The sequence below is a fragment of the Bos indicus x Bos taurus genome, chromosome 1, assembly GCF_003369695.1.
Source record: "Bos indicus x Bos taurus breed Angus x Brahman F1 hybrid chromosome 1, Bos_hybrid_MaternalHap_v2.0, whole genome shotgun sequence".
In the NCBI taxonomy this organism is placed as follows: domain Eukaryota; kingdom Metazoa; phylum Chordata; class Mammalia; order Artiodactyla; family Bovidae; genus Bos; species Bos indicus x Bos taurus.
The window spans coordinates 91,589,024-91,606,798 of record NC_040076.1 but is presented as its reverse complement, the minus strand read 5'-3'; the positions used below and the strand labels follow the sequence as shown (position 1 = coordinate 91,606,798).

Here is a 17,775-nt window from a genome sequence, read left to right as displayed (position 1 = left end):
AAGAGCTACCATATGACCAAGCAATTCCACTTCTGAGTATATATTCGAAGAAAATAAAAACGCTAACTTGAAAATATATACCCACCCCAGTGTTCATAGAGATGGCATTTTACACATACACACAAACACATAGACAGTGGTATGTTACTCAGCCATAAAAAATGAAATTTTGCCACTTGAGACAACATGGGTGGACCTGGACAGCATTAGGCTTAGCGAAATGTCAGAAACAGAAAGACAAATACATTATTTTATCACTTATGTGTGGAATATAAAAAATAAAATGAATAATATAACAAAACAGAAAAAAAAACTCATAAATGTTGAGAACAAACTAGTGGTTACTAGTTGGAAGAGGGAAAGGAAAGGGAAAGATAGGGGATTAATAAGTATAAACTACTATGTATAAAATAAATAAGCTACAAAGATGTAGGGCATAGGAAATATAGCCAATATTTTATAATGACTTTAAATGATGTATAATCTATAAAAATATTGAATCACTATGTTGTATACCTGAGACTAATATAATATTAACAATTATACCTGATTTTTTAAGAAACTAGCATTTTTAATAAAGAAATATTGGAAAATTAAAAATATGACTATTAAAAAGGAGAAATAAAGTTAGCTATAGATGTAGAAATGTATTCTATCTTTGAAATATTGGGCCTAGATAGGAAGAAATAATATTAAAAGAACTAAAATGCAATTATGGATAAAACAAATACCTTGTATTTGAAGAACATATTTAAGAAGTTAACTGCAAATTAGATGAAGATGTTGGTATTAAGAATTTTTTAGAATTATTTTACCAATTCAAATCTGTTATACTAAGTACATAATAATTTAAATATTTATATACATAATAAAGAATACACCCCTCTGGTGGCTCAAATGATAAAGAATCCACCTGAAATGCAGAAGGCCCAGGTTAGATCCTTGGGTTAGAAAGATCCCCTGGAGAAAGGAATGGCTACCCAATCCACTATTCTTGCCTGGATAATTCTAGAGAGAAGCCTGGTGGGCTACAGTTTATGGGGGGTCACAAAGAGTCAGATACGACTGAGCAACTAACCACTTCACTTCATGTTAATATTGATTTGTTGAATTCACACTATATCACTATGTTAGTATTATAATTTTCAAAAGCAATTTCTAGGTGACTATTTTATATGCATAGGGAATGCTTGCATATATTTTATATACATGTTTTAGATGGATGTATTAGTGAAACTCATATATTCTAGTTAATAGGATACTGGTGAATTTTCCATGTTTCTTCAGGATATTTCCTAATTCAAATTAAGCTTGAGAGGTTGCTGCTGATGATACAGGCATACATACTTTTTGATTTTGAGTTCATTGTGTTTGCATGAATTTCTATCAGGCAGAGCCATTATCAAGTGCTTAAATTATTCTAGTCTGACTGCCAGCCAAGCTTCTCACTACTTTTGCTTTTGACAAGGTTATTTGTAGAAGAGGCGTACCCTTTTTCTTTGAAGAGATGTCATGTTCATTCATCATATGACTGTTTTGTATAAGCTTCCAATTTTTGCTTTCTGGTAACAGTCTAAACAGCATTTGTGATATCTGAGATCTACTTTGAAAACCTACTTAGTGTCAGCATGATGGATGGTGTACTTTGCAACTTCTTTGTAATTCATTGTGCACCAGAAAGGTGACATTGTTTACCCCATCATAATGACAGGTGGGTCAGTAAAATGGTTCTAAGGAGAGTTGCCCTGTCAGATGCAAAATATATATTAAAATGGATACATAAATAATTTAGCATGAGTGAGGTTAGTTACTGTGGAAAATTCTTAAAGAGATGGGAATACCAGACCACCTGCCCTGCCTCCTGAGAAATCTGTATGTAGGTCAAGAAGGAACAGTTAGAACTGGACATGGAACAACAGAGTGGTTCCAAATAGGAAAAGGAGTACATCAAGGCTGTATATTATCACCCTGCCTATTTAACTTATATGCAGACTACATCATGAAAAATGCTAGGCTGGATGAAGCACAAGCTAGAATCAGGATTGCTGGGAAAAATATCAATAACCTCAGATATGCAGATGGCACTACCCTTATGGCAGAAAGTGGGGAACTAAAAAGCCTCTTGATGAAAGTGAAAGAGGAGAGGGAAAAAGTTGGCTTAAAACTCAACATTCAGAAAACTAATCATGGCATTTGGACCCATCACTTTATGTCAAATAAATGGGAAACCATGGAAACAGTGAGAGACTTTATTTGGGGGGTTCCAAAATCACTGCAGATGGTGACTGCTGCCATGACCTTGGAAGAAAGGCTATGATCAACATAGACAGCATATTAAAAAGCAGAGACATTACTTTACCAACAAAGATCTGTCTAGTCAAAACTATGGTTTTTCCAGTAGTCATGTATGGATATGGGAGTTGGACTATAGAGACAGCTGTGTGCCGAAGAATTGATGCTTTTGAGGTGTGGTGTTGGAGAAGACTCTTGAGAGTCCCTTGGACTGCAAAGATAACCAATCAGTCCATCCTAAAGGAGATCAGTCTTCAATATTATTTGGAAGAACTGATGCTAAAGCTGAAACTGCAATACTTTGGCCACCTGATGTGAAGAACCAACTCATTTGAAAAGACCCTGATGCTGGGAAAGATTGAAGGTGGGAGGAGAAGGGGACAACATTGGATGAGATGGTTGGATGGCATCACCGACAAGATGGACATGAGTTTGGGTAAGCTCCACGAGTTGGTGATGGACCGGTAAGCCTGGTGTGCTCTCTGCATAGGTTTGCATAGAGTCAGACACATCTGAGTGACTGAACTTAACTGAACTGAAATTAGTTTCAGGGAGTAATAGTGATTTATATTTTTATTAATGGGAAATATCAGCTGTAATATCATCATAATGGTAAGACACTGATGGTTCTGACAATGTCTAGTCAGTTTTATAAATAGTATATATGGCTTTATATAATTTCCATGCAATTGTTTCTTTTGTCCTTTGTGAACCCCATGCAGATACAGAAAAACAATGGGAACAATTAATATTTATTTAATAAAAGTTGGTCACATTGGGTCTACCATGTTCTTATTTTGAATAAAGGATTTGTTTTTAATCCAATACACTTTATGAATTTTTGAGTTTTCTTTCTGTTAAGCATTATTTTGCATTTGAAAGAAAAGCCAAGTGATGCAATTCTATGAAGAAACATTTTCAACAACTCATTTACTGTGCATGAAATATTGTTACCAACACACTTAATACTATCCCATTCCTCAGAAAGCATAGTTCACTAGCCCAAACTAGCAACCTTCCATATTATCTGCACACCCATGGTTTGGTTACTTCAATTCTCTAAGCTTCAAGGTCCTCATCTGTAAAAGAGGAATAATTATAGTACCTCAAGTGATTGCTGTGGGCAAGAAATGATAGAAACCATATAAATGGTCTGCTACTTAGAAGTATTGAATAAATGTTACCTATTGCTGTGATTAGTAGTTGATAAAAGGATACACCTTCAAATGGGAGAAATTAAGAAAATAGTAGAACTGTATATCATAAAATTTGGAGTACAAATTTTTAACATATTGTGTGAATATAAGTTTCCTATCTTCTATTTAACAAAACAAATATTAGTAAGGGAGGAAAATGCCTTAAGCATGAATACATAGTAAAATACATATAATCCCTGACTATATTTTTTCTTTTAAAACTGAAAGCTCTAATAAAAGAAATATTTCACTTTTGAATGCAGAATGACAAACATGTCAATTTGGGACTGAAGAGAGTTCCTTGTCTTTTTTTTTTGTAAAATATCAAGACCTAGTATATTAACACATGATATCTGAAAACTACATCAAATATTTTGTCAAAAAATCTGAAGAGAGAAAATAATAACTGGCATGGAATCCTTGGATAACTTGTAGTCAGGTGTCTATTTTCTCATGGCTGGGAAAACTTTGTCTTCTTCTTTTATTTTTAATATTATCAAGCAAAGGCAAACTTAACAGTGTTATGGCAGAAGGAAAAGCTATATGCATTTACCTCTGAATTCTTTTTGTTACAGATAAAAATATCAGAAAGCTAACAGAACAGAGTGAAATTATATTGTTTTTCTGGGTGTGAAAATGAATCTATACTCTCACAAACAGAAATGTGAGCTTGGAGCAGTTTTTCAATATTGAAAAGGATTTTGCATTTTATTTGTCCCCCTTCTTTTTTCTCTTGTGGAATCCATCTTTTGGTCAACAATGCACAACAGTGTGAAATGAATGGTTTTGAACACAGTTATATGTAAGAGGTTCACTTTTTGAACTCTGTAGAAAATCCCTTGGTTTAATATGATCTTCTGTTTCTGATTTCATGCGGAGAAGGTGATGGCACCCCACTCCAGTACTCTTGCCTGGCAAATCCCATGGACGGAGGAGCCTGGTAGGCTGCGGTCCATAGGGTCGCAAAGAGTTGGACACGACTGAGCTACTTTGCTTTCACTTTTCACTTTCATGCATTGGAGAAGGAAATGGCAACCCACTCCAGTGTTCTTGCCTGGAGAATCCCAGGGACGGGGGAGCCTGGTGGGCTGCCGTCTATGGGGTCGCACAGAGTCGGACACGACTGAAGTGACTTAGCAGCAGTGAAGTAACTAAGTTAGCAGAAGAATTTCATAATTGGCTGATTTTTCCCCAAATTAATCCATGTGGTTAGTTTTCACATATTTAAGGTATATATTATTCCTGGATTTAAAATTTAGATAGAAACATATACAAATAAAGAAGTGATCTATCATAACATAGCATCCATAGTTAAATATTTGTTAGGGAGATTGCATCTTATTCCCAGGAAAACTCAAAAGCTTACTTTATGAAATAAAAGTTTACAGCAAAGACAGCTGAATTTTCCTAAACAGTTAAAGTACACTGGACTATTTTTCTCCATCTTCATTAGAAGAAATGTGGTGTTTTGACTCAGAAGATGTTTGCCTACAGATTGCTAATTTGACCAGTTATTTCTAAAGATTTTGCATCACCATAACTATATGATAGAACATTCTAGGTTAGAATTATTAATTTTAATATGAATATGCTTATTTAACTTATATGCAGAGTACATCATGAGAAATGCTGGGCTGGAAGGAGCACAAGCTGGAATCAAGATTACGGAGAGAAATATCAAGAACCTCAGAGATGCAGATAACACCACCCTTATGGCAGAAAGTGAAGAACTAAAAAGCCTCTTGATGAAAGTGAAAGAGGAGAGTGAAAAAGTTGGCTTAAAGCTCAACATTCAGAAAACTAAGATCATGACATCCGGTCCCATCACTTCATGGCAAATAGATGGGTAAAGAGTAACTGATTTTATTTTTCTGGGCTTCAAAATCACTGCAGACGGTGATTGCAGCCATGAAATTAAAAGACACTTACTCCTTGGAAGGAAAGTTATGACCAACCTAGATAGCATATTAAAAAGCAGAGACATTACTTTGTCAATAAAGGTCCATCTAGTCAAGGCTTTGGTTTTTCCAATGGCCATGTATGGATGTGAGAGTTGGACTATAAAGAAAGCTGAGCACCGAAGAATTGATGCTTTTTTGTTTTTGTTTTTGTTTTTTTTTTAATTTTATTTTATTTTTAAACTTTACATAATTGTATTAGTTTTGCCAAACATCAAAATGAATCCATCACAGATATACACGTGCTCCCCATCCCGAACCCTCCTCCCTCCTCCCTCCCCATACCATCCCTCTGGGTCGTCCCAGTGCACCAGCCCCAAGCATCCAGCATCGTGCATTGAACCTGGACTGGCATCCCGTTTCACACACGATATTTTACATGTTTCAATGCCATTCTCCCAAATCTTCCCACCCTCTCCCTCTCCCACAGAGTCCATAAGACTGTTCCATACATCAGTGTCTCTTTTGCTGTCTCGAATTGATGCTTTTGAACTGTGGTGTTGGAGAAGACTCTTGGGAATCCCTTGGACTCCAAGAAGATCCAACGAGTCCATCCTAAAGGAGATCAGTCCTGGGTGTTCATTGGAAGGACTGATGTTGAAGCTGAAACTCCAATCCTTTGGCCACCTGATGCGAAGAGCTGACTCATTTGAAAAGACCCTGATGCTGGGAAACATTGAGGGCAGGAGGAGAAGGGGATGACAGAGGTGAGATGGTTGGATGGCATCACCAACTCAATGGACATGGGTTTGGGTGGACTCAGAGTTGGTGATGGACAGGGAGGTCTGGCGTGCTGCAGTTCATGGGGCTGCAAAGAGTCGGACACAACTGAGAGACTAAACTGAACTGAATATGATTTTAAGCATACCTCTTATAATGTTGTGATAAATTAACTTTCTTTGCAGATTTAATTTATAGTTTAATTTCCATAAAATGCCAGTAAACGGTTTACAAATAAGGTTTACCTCATTTCATTGGATGCTGCAAATTTAGTCTTTTCAGAACTAGAGAGATCTGTGTTAAGGTCAAGCCTTAGATTTATGCACTATTTAAGTACACTAATATAAATAATTCTAAAGGAAGCAGAATTCTATCTCAAAAATGGTCTTCAGAAGGAATTCTCTTAAATGAATTTGCAACTCTTTTGATACTCTTACTTTAAGACATTGAGTATCATTTATTAAATAAAGTACCCTTTGCTTATTAATCTGTTTTTCGTTATATTTTATTTTGATACTGGAACATAAACTAATATAGAATTTAGCCTGCTAGCCACATACTGAGTGCCTTTTTACACCGATCACAGGGGCAAAATGATATATAAGAATCTTTGGACACTGCCCACATGTAACTGACAGTCTAATAGGGGAAACTGGCAGTTAGGTAAGCAATTACACAACTTCATGGTGCCAATCTGCTATTAACATTAGCGTATTACCTAAATATTTTAGACTCTGTTTCCTCATCTATATAGTGGGCACTCTACTCTCTACTAAACATGAATGTTCTGAAGATACTGAAAGCAACTGATAATCTCCATGGTTAAATGTGCTGTTGCTGCTGACTCAATGGACATGAGTTTGAGTAAACTCTAGGGGATAGTGAAGGACAAGGAAGCCTGGTGCTCTACAGTCCTGTCAGATATGAGTAAGACACTGAACAATAAATCTAGTATACATTCTTACCCCAAATTTACATTATTTTGCCTGTTGACTATGAAGACTATCAACTTAAATATGGAAATGTAATCCTAACAGAATATTGTTTTACTTGAGTTAAATTTCCATGTTATTTTAACTTAATTTTCTCTCCTTTACATCAGTTCAGTCACTTAGTTGTGTCTGACTTTGTGAACCCATGCACTTCAACACGACAGGCTTCCCAGGCTTCCATCACCAAATCCTGGAGATTACTCAAACTCATGTCCATTGAGTTGGTGATGCCATTCAACCATCTCATCCTCTGTTGTCCCCTTCTCCTCCTGCCTTTGATCTTTCCCAGCATCAGGGTCTTTTCAAATGAGTCAACTCTTCGCATCCAGTGACCAAAGTATTAGAGTGTCAGCTTCAACATCAGTCCTTCCAATGAATATTCAGGACTCATTTTCTTTAGGATGGACTGGTTGAATCTCCTTACAGTCCAATGGAGTCTCAAGAGTCTTCTCCAACACCACAGTTCAAAAGCATTGGTTCTTCGGAGCTCAGCTTACTTTATAGTCCAACTCTCACATTTATACATAACTACTGGAAAGACCATAGTTTGGCTAGATGGACCTTTGTTGCCAAAATGTTTCTGCTTTTTAATATGCTATCTAGGTTAGTCATAGATTTTCTTCCAAGTAACCAGCATCTTTTAATTTCATGACTGCAGTCACCATCTGCAGTCATTTGGGAGCCCCCCAAAATGAAGTCTCTCAATGTTTCCATTGTTTCCCCATCTATTTGCCATGAAGTGATGGGACTGGATGCTATGATTAGTTTTCTGAATGTTGAGTTTTAAGCCAACATTTTCACTCTGCTCTTCATCAAGAGGTTCTGTAGTTCTTCTTTGCTTTCTGCCATAATAGTGGTATCATCTGCATATCTGAGGTTCTTGATATTTCTCCCAGCAATCTTGATTCCAGCTTGTGCTCCTTTAGATAGATATACATTATATATCAGCTGAATGGATTATGTGTCCCAGCTTCATGCTGAATGTGTTAGTTTAGCACACAAGCTGGTGTCTCTTCTTATTGGTTGGGAGCCCATTTTAACTGATTAGGTCTACAGCTATCCAAACTAGTAAATATTTTAAATACATGTCATTTAAATTATTAAGACCTAGTTCATATTAAAAACTAAATATTTATATAGCTGCATGCTGATGCCAACCCCATCTTAATTGGTCTCTATTAGCTAGAATAGTATTTAGAGGCATTAGAAAGGGTGATGATTGATTAGTGATGTCTGCCATCACAAGGGTCAGAGGAAGCAGCATTGGATTTCATGTTTTAAACGTGATTTTCAGAATAAGATCTATGATGGAAAACCCTTTAGTTCACTTGAAAAAGGAGAGCTAATAAAATGTTAACAGTCTTCGAATTCTGAACTCTTCATTATTCAGTTGAGTTCAGTCACTCAGTCGTATCCTACTCTGCGACCCTATGGTCTGCAGCACGCCAGGCCTCTTTGTCCATTGACAGCTCTCAGAGTTTACTCAGACTCATGTCCATTGAGTTGGTGATGCCATCCAACCATCTCATCCTCTGTCATCCCATTCTTCTTTTGCCTTCAGTCTTTCCCAGCATCAGGGTCTTTTCAAATGAGTCAGTTCTTCGCATCAGGTGGCCAAAGTATTCGAGTTTCAGCTTCAACATCAGGCCTTCCAATGAATATTGAGGACTGATCTCCTTTAGGATGGACTGGTTGGATCTCCTTGCAGTCCAAGGGACTCTCAAGAGTCTTCTCCAACACCACAGTACAAAAGCATCAATTCTTCAGCACTCAACTTTCTGTATAGTCTAACTCTCATATCCATACATGACTACTGGAAAAACCATAGCTTTGACTAGGCAGGCCTTTGTTGGCAAAGTCATGTCTCTGCTTTTTAATATGTTGTCTAGGTTGGTCATAACTTTCCTTCCAAGGAGTAAGCATCCTTAAGTTTCATGGCTGTAGTCACCATCTGCAGTGATTTGGAGCCCCCAAAAATAACATCTGTCACTGTTTCTACTGTCTCCCCATCTATTTGCCATGAAGTGATGGAACCAGATGCCATGATCTTAGTTTTCTGAATGTTGAGCTTTAAGCCAACTTTTTCACTCTCCTCTTTCACATTCACCAAGAGGCTCTTTAATTCTGAGCTTTCTGCCATATGGGTGGTGTCATCTGCATATCTGAGGTTATTGATATTTCTCCTGGCAATCTTGATTCCAGCTTGTGCTTCCTCCAGTCCAGCATTTCTCATGATGTACTCTGCATATAAGTTAAATAAGCAGGGTAACAATATACAGCCTTGACGTACTCCTTTCCCAACTTGGAACCAGTCTGTTATTCCATGTCCAGTTCTAACTGTTGCTTCCTTACCTGCATACAGATTTCTGAAGAGGCAGGTCTTGTGGTCTCGTATTCCCATCTCTCTAAGAATTTTCTACAGTTGTAGTGATCCACAGTCAAAGGCTTTGGCATAGTCAGTAAAGCAGAAGTAGATGTTTTTCTGAAACTCTCTTGCTTTTTCCATGATCCAATGGAAATTGGCAATTTGATCTCTGGTTGTTCTGCCTTGTCTAAATCCAGCTTGAACATCTGGAAGTTCACAGTTCCCGTACTGTTAAAACCTGGCTTGAAGAATTTTGAGCATTTACTTTACTAGTGTATTTTTTTACTAGCTATTTTTTGTTTTAGAAAGGATAACAGTAAACAGGGAAGATGATTTTGATTTTATGTTTTTAATAAGCATAAGCACTTTAATTTGAAGAATATGCAAAAGCTAGATTATGTAAGATAGTAGTAAATTTTTAAAGTAAAACTTGTATTTACATGAATAGTACTTCTGATAACCCTGTATTTTGTCAGGATGAGAACTGCTTGGGTTTACCATTTCTGACTTTGAGTAGAAAATTACTGTTTTAGTTAAAGCAGGCTTTTCAAACATTCTGTACATTCAGAATCTCTCTTAGAGAATAACTAGGAGGATTCAAAGTGATTGATTTGGTTGAAAATGTCAATTCTGAAAAATTCAAGGCATACATAATTTCATAAGCATGAATAAATTTTGCTACCACAGGTAGAAAGAGAAACATGGCACTGGATTGTTCCTCAAAGTGGAGCCCAGGCCTCAGTAGGTGGCGCACCCCAGAAACACTTCTCTGACCTTGCTACTTTCTGTTGTTCTGTTTATTTTATTTAGTTGATTACAGACTATACCAATTCTATGCATTTATCGTGTTCATTCTCTTCTGTTGCTTCCTCTCAGAATAATCTTTCCATTTTTCCATACAACATTTTATGTTATAGAATGTCACTTTTTAATGTTTTGATTTTTAGGCATTTCTCATTATTTTAAGCATTGCTCATTATCTTCTAATTGCATATTTTACAATGAATGGAAGATAATTGTATTTTAATATTCATTTCTAAATTGTTCTATCCTTTTAGCTGTTTTTTTATGTGACCCACTACTATTTTAATTCTAATACTTTTTTCTTTTTTAACAATATGTATATTTTTTTCTATTTCAATTGTTTTTTTTAAATTTCTTTGTTCTAAAATTAACATATAAACTTTAAATAAAAGTTAATGTGTGGACTTTTTAACATTTCTTTCTGGTTAAAAAAAACAGATATTTCTGTCTTATTTTGCAACTCTGATTTACACTTTCCTATGCATCAGGGGAAAACTGGTGCATATAAAGTGAATAGTTCAACAAGCACCTAGGTTCCTATTCACTTGGCATTTCCCAAAGACTACTCAGAGGTGATTTAATCCTGGTGTTTGAATGTAAACTTAGTACCCCAGCTGGGTAAATGAACAATTTTCTAGTGTGACAGAATGCATACAATAAGAAGAGGTTCACTGTAGCAACAAGAATGGTTGGGAAAAAATGGCTTGGCATTGTATCATATTGCTGTACATAGATTTGTCTCAGAAAAATTCAGTGCTTTCTTGCAGCTGTGATTTGGAGGTAAACAGGAAAGACTTTGAGAAAGGACCTGGTTCAGAAGCATCCTGTAACAGCAATAGGTAATTTATATTATCACCTGTCAGGTTGTCAGAGCATTGAGACTTCTTTAACTATTGGCTTTTAATGCATAGCCTCAAAGTACATAAGCCACATAAATTATTAAAATGATGCCTGTGCTGGGGAATATTTTTGTGGGGGAAAAACCCTCATATATGTTAAAGTGCTTAATCATTGATATTATATGTACTATTTATAGAAGATGAGCTGAAGATTTCTTTAATTGAAATCACTGTTGTTTATGCAGCTATTGCTACTTTCCAATAACATAAATGCCTTTTTCAGACTTGTATTTTACTAGCTTTCTGGTATGTACAAAATTAAATTTATAGTCTGGCTACACTATCTCAGACCAGTATAGTCCACCCCCCAACTTCTAAATATGAAAATATATTCATTAATATAACCAATTGAATAATATCCCTGTTTAAATGTGCTATCAATGAATCATAATTAGTTGAGAGCTTGCAAAGTTGAAATGGAAAAATGAATTCTCATTTTTGCATTGTAATCATTAATGTTATGTGATCATTTAATTTTGTTTTAAAATTGTGAATCAATAATTATTTATATGGTAATGGTATCAGCAAACTAAAAAGTCAAGTTAATAAGACATTTTATTAGGAGCAAAATTATGATCAAGAACCACTGTAACAGAAGTAATTTTAACAATTAAATTTTCTTGGCAATTATATTTGAAAGTACCATAACTTAACTTTTAGGAGATACTGTAATTACTTCAATTCAAGATAGATAGGCTGATAGTGTATGTTGGACACCTGGATGAAAATAGGTGTGTGATGGGCCCTTTACTGAGGAAATCACACTGTAATTGATACTGAAACTATTAGACACATGTATGTATAAAGATACAAGTCTTAAGAGAGGAAGAAATAAATCACTCTGGGGATCAAAAGTAGATAAGTTCACATAAAATTGGCTATCAGAGAGCTACAGTTCATCAAGTAGCTAATTTTTGAAATGGATTTTAAAATATTAGTAAATTTTCCCATAGGTGCTAATGAATGTAATGGCAAAGGAAATATTTCATGCCACAGATGTTTCCTTAAATAGATTTACCCATCTCTTGTTGGTGTTCGTGTATTCTTCAAATGAGCCTTCTGTGGAGGGACTTTGTATACAACTGATTGAATATGTTAGTGCAGATGAGAAGGATGGGAAGTTAGACATCTAAATTCTTCATCTCCATTCTTTCATTATTTATCACAACGAATTTTTTTAATCAACACCTCAACATAGATATGCTATATTTTGAAACAGCAAATTGTGTATTATAATTTAATCATTGGAAAACATCAGTTCAGTTCGGTAGCTCAGTCATGCCCGAATTTTTGAGACCCCATGAACTGCAGCACATCAGATCACCTTGTCCATCACCAACTCCCAGAGCTTGCTCAAACTCATATCCATTGAGTCAGTGACATCATCCAACCATCTCATCCTCTGCTGTGCCCTTCTCCTCCTGCTTTCAATCTTTCCCAGCATCAAGGTCTTCTTCAATGAGTCAGTTCTTCACAACAGGTGGCCAAAGTATTAGAGTTTCAGCTTCAACACCAGTCTTTCCAATGAACACCCAGGACTGATCTCCTTTAGGATGGACTCGTTGGATCTCCTTGCAATCCAAGGGACTCTCAAGAGTCTTCTCCAACACCACAGTTCATAAGCATCAGTTCTACAGCACTCAGCTTTCTTTATGATCCAATTCTCACATTCATACATGATTATTGGAAAAACTGTAGCTTTGGCTCGACAGACCTTTGTCAGCAAAGTAACATCTCTGCTTTTTAATATGCTGTCTAGGTTGATCATAGCTTTTTCAAAGAGCTCTTCAAGGAGCAAGTGTCTTTTATTTAATGGTAGCAGTCACCACCTGCAGTGATTTTGGAGTCCAAGAATATAAATCCTGCCACTATTTCCATTGTTTCCCCATCTATTTGCCATGAAGTGATGGGATAGGATGCTGTAACCTTAGTTTTCTGAATGTTGAGTTTTAAGTCAGCTTTTTCACTCTCCTCTTTCATTATCATCAAGAGGCTCTTCAGTTCCTCTTTGCTTTCTGCTGTAAGGATGGTGTCATCTGCATATCTGAGGTTATTGATATTTCTCCTGGCAATCTTGATTCCATCTTGTGCTTCATCCAGCCCAGCATTTCACATGATGTAATATGTATTTAAGTTAAATAAGCAAGGTGACGATGTATAGCCTTGACGTACTCCTTTCCCAATTTGGAACCAGTCTGTTGTTCCATGTCCAATTCTAACTGCTGCCTCTTGACCCACATACAGATTTCTCAGCAGGCAGGTAAGGTGTTCTGGTATTCTCATCTCTTTAAGACTTTTCCAAAGTTTGTGGTAATCTACACAGTCAAAAGATTTGGCATAGTCAATAAAGCACAGGTAGATGTTTTTCTGGAATCTCTTGCTTTTTTGATGATCCAACGGATGATGGCAATTGGATCTCTAACTTTTCTAAATCCAGCTTGAACCTCTGGAAGTTCTTGATTCACGTTCTGTTGAAACCTGGCTTTGAGAATTTTGAGCATTACTTTACTAGCGTGTGAGATGAGTGCAATTGTGCAGTAGTGTGAAAGTGCTGCACTCAGTATGCCAGCAAATTTGGAAAACTCAGCAGTGGCCATAGGACTGGAAAAGGTCAGTTTTCATACCAATCCCAAAGAAAGGCAATGCCAAAGAATGCTCAAACTACCGCACAATTGCACTCATCTCACACGCTAGTAAAGTAATGCTCAAAATTCTCCAAGCCAGGCTTCAGCAGTACGTGAACCGTGAACTTCCAGATGTTCAAGCTGGTTTTAGAAAAGGAAGAGGAACCAGAGATCAAATTGCCAACATCTGCTGGATCATGGAAAAAGCAAGAGAGTTCCAGAAAAACATCTATTTCTGCTTTATTGACTATGTCAAAGCCTTTGACTGTGTGGATCACAATAAACTGTGCAAAATTCTGAAAAATATGGGAATACCAGAACACCTGACCTGCCTCTTGAGAAACCTATATGCAGTTCAGGAAGCAACAGTTAGAACTGGACATGGAACAACAGACTGGTTCCAAATAGGAAAATGAGTACGTCAAGGCTTTATATTGTCACCCTGCTTATTCAACTTCTATGCAGAGTACATCATGAGAAACGCTGGGCTGGAAGAAGCACAAGCTGGAATCAAGATTGCCGGGAGAAATATCAATAACCTCAGATATGCAGATGACACCATCCTTATGGCAGAAAGTGAAGAGGAACTAAAAAGCCTCTTGATGAAAGTGAAAGGGGAGAGTGAAAAAGTTGGCTTAAAGCTCAACATTCAGAAAACGAAGATCATGGCATCTGGTCCCATCACTTCATGGGAAATAGATGGGGAAACAGTGTCAGACTTTATTTTTCAGGGCTCCAAAATCACTGCAGATGGTGACTGCAGCCATGAAATTAAAAGACGCTTACTCCTTGGAAGGAAAGTTATGACCAACCTAGATAGCATATTCAAAAGCAGAGACATTACTTTGCCAACAAAGGTCCGTCTAGTTGAGGCTATGGTTTTTCCTGTGGTCATGTATGGATGTGAGAGTTGGATTGTGAAAAAGCTGAGCACCGAAGAATTGATGCTTTTGAACTGTGGTGTTGGAGAAGACTCCTGAGAGTCCCTTGGACTGCAAGGAGATATAACCAGTCCATTCTGAAGGAGATCAGCCCTGGGATTTCTTTGGAAGGAATGATGCTAAAGCTGAAACTCCAGTACTTTGGCCACCTCATGCGAAGAGTTGACTCATTGGAAAAGACTCTGATGCTGGGAGGGATTGGGGGCAGGAGGAGAAGGGGACGACAGAGGATGAGATGGCTGGATGGCATCACTGACTCGATGGATGTGAGTCTGAGTGAATTCCGGGAGTTGGTGATGGACAGGGAGGCCTGGTGTGCTGAGATTCATGGGGTCGTAAAGAGTCAGACATGACTGAGTGACTGAACTGAACTGAACTTCTTTGGGATTGGAATGAAAACTGACCTTTTCCAGTCCTGTGGCCACTGCTGAGTTTTCCAAATTCGCTGGCATAGTGAGTGCAGCACAATATGGAAAGCATAACATCTTTATTTGAATTAGAATTTACAGAAAGTTAAGCTGAAAGGAATCATCTTGGCTATAGGTATATTCTGAATTGAACACTCAGGGCAGTACTTTTCCAGTGGGGAAGGAAATAACCACATCAGTGGATTCCCATTAAATGTTCTGGGAAGGCAACAACTTTTATGTCAATGAAAGAGACTTTAAAAATGAGAAATATTGATATAAAATATAACTCTAGGGGGCTAATGGGAAAGGTGACAGAAATAGTTGTTTGTGGGCATATTCTGAAGTTTTGGATATCACAGTAGTACATGTGGCTATACCGGTTGTATCCTATATAACCTGGAGGGTTGTCATTCACAGCTGGATTATGTGCACATCCTGAACAACTGGGCATCATGAACTTTGTACTTAATTTGGATAACATAGAGAATCTTTGAGTTGTTTTCACATCTCAGAATGGCATGATTATTCTTGAACCTTAAGGAAATAATTTTTGCAGTTTTCTGATTCAAATTCCAGAAATATGAGTGTAGACTATATCAAACTTAATGGTCTTTTAGAGACATAAACTGGATTTGTAACTTTTCCAGAAGCATGAGTAAAAAACAAATATGACTCTAAACCTTTTTCTCCAGTGACCTCTCAAAGAAGAATTGTTGTACTCTGATAGAACTAGAAAGGTCATGATTGGGACACACAAGAGAGATTAGTTCTCCTTTAATATTTCAAATTACTATGAATTTATTATACTAAATGGACAAATTGCCCTAATTCTCCTGACAGGGCTTTATTTTTCTTTGTCTTCTCTTTCAGGCTGAAGTCATTGATGTGAGTTATGGAAATGCAGATGACTTAAAGCGGATTAAAAAAATGAAAAATGTCACAAATCAGATTGCACTCTTGAAATTAGGAAAATTGCCACTACTTTATAAGGTTAGTCCAGTGCCCATCATTTGGTTGTGGGGTGAATATTTTGTTTAGTTGGGATTACATGTGTATCTGGGAACATGAAGAGAGAGAGTGTATGTATGTATGTGTGTGTGAGTGAGAGTGTGGAGAGAAAGAGAAAGAGGCATAATGTGTCACAGGAAGATAACTTTTCCAAAATGGAAAATTTAATATTAAAGTCTTTAAGATAGTGTGCTTGTGGGACCCTCATAAAATTGGCATTCCCTTTATAACATCTATCTGGAATGGTAAAAATGAGAACCACAGTGTCCTCTTCTTATGACATCTGTGAAACTTCTAATCTGTTATCTAATTACCATGTGCTTTTTGTTACACTAGTATCTCGCAGATTTTCCTCAGTGATTAATTTTGCCGACTGTATAACTTCATAGTTACTGGCTGTGCCCAGAAATTTAATTAAAGTATAAAATACTAGGAAGAGGCAGAGTTTTGATTTATTTTATTTAAATAGAAGTTTATTAACATTCATCCACTAGATGCATTTACATAATTAAAGCAGTTCAATATAAGTATCTCATAATGAGCCATCACAATAGAGAGTCACTACTGCTCTTCCTTAGTTCATTTTCTTTTCCTATTAAAAAAGAATGGTCAGTGTAGTTCTGTCACTGGAATGCTCTGGTTCTGAACATATATTGGATTTCACCTCATTCAAAACTATATGAGCTTTGCTAACTCCTAAGAGCAAAAAAGTTTCCAGAACTCTGTTGGTACACTCTGTAAGGACACAAGAACACATTCTGTGCCCGTTTTTTTTAAATTATCTTCCAAGGATGCCCTTATACTTAAATCAATGTCTGATAATAGATAACAGGCCAGAATTTTAAGATAGTCTTGAAAATATACATTGATAACATTGATACTAGTGTTTTGTAGGATGATTTGTCAGTATGTATTGAAGGCCTTAAAGTAATCACATTTTGACCCAATAATTCCATTCCAATCAATATATTCTAAGGGGGGAAAACAGGTTTGATAAAAACATGATGGCCAATGATGTGAGAAAATATTTGAAACAATATGTGCATCTAGTTTCAGTTTCCCATGTGGCTCAGTGGTAAAGAATCCTGCTAATGTAGGAGACACGGGAGAAATGAGTTCGATCCCTGGATTGGGAAGATCCCCTGGAATAGGAAATAGCAATCCACTCCAGTAGTCTTACCTGGAAAATTCCATGAACAGAGGAGCCTGGTGGTCTACAGTCCATGGGGCAGCAAAGAGTTGGACACGACAGAGCACACAGACATACATCCAGTTTAGCATTGAAAATCGTGCTATACTGGTACAGCTGAATGCTGTACAATAATTGCAGCATAAAACATATTTAAAATATGTGAAAATCCTTACATGTCAAATAAATTATAAAGAGGACATTTATAATAATTATAGAATAATTATTATTGTTACTTCTAAAAGTAACATTGTTAGGAATGTGGGCTAAATATTTTTCTAAGCATTTTTAATGTATTTTCACATTAATCTACAATCACTGTCGTGTTGGGGTATGGATTATTATCTTCAATTTATAGATAAGTATCACAAATGCAT

At 36.6% G+C, this 17,775-nt stretch overlaps 1 protein-coding gene across 3 annotated transcripts in view; it reads left to right on the top strand.

Annotated features, from left to right (window-relative positions):
- The window catches only part of NAALADL2 (N-acetylated alpha-linked acidic dipeptidase like 2), a 1,546,902-nt gene that overhangs the window by 854,721 nt on the left and 674,406 nt on the right, over positions 1–17,775 (top strand). For all 3 annotated transcript variants that reach the window (XM_027540660.1, XM_027540668.1, XM_027540650.1), the window contains one exon: positions 16,072–16,191. In XM_027540660.1, coding sequence (XP_027396461.1) covers positions 16,072–16,191 — 120 coding nt within the window. The remainder of the gene's footprint in view (positions 1–16,071; positions 16,192–17,775) is intronic.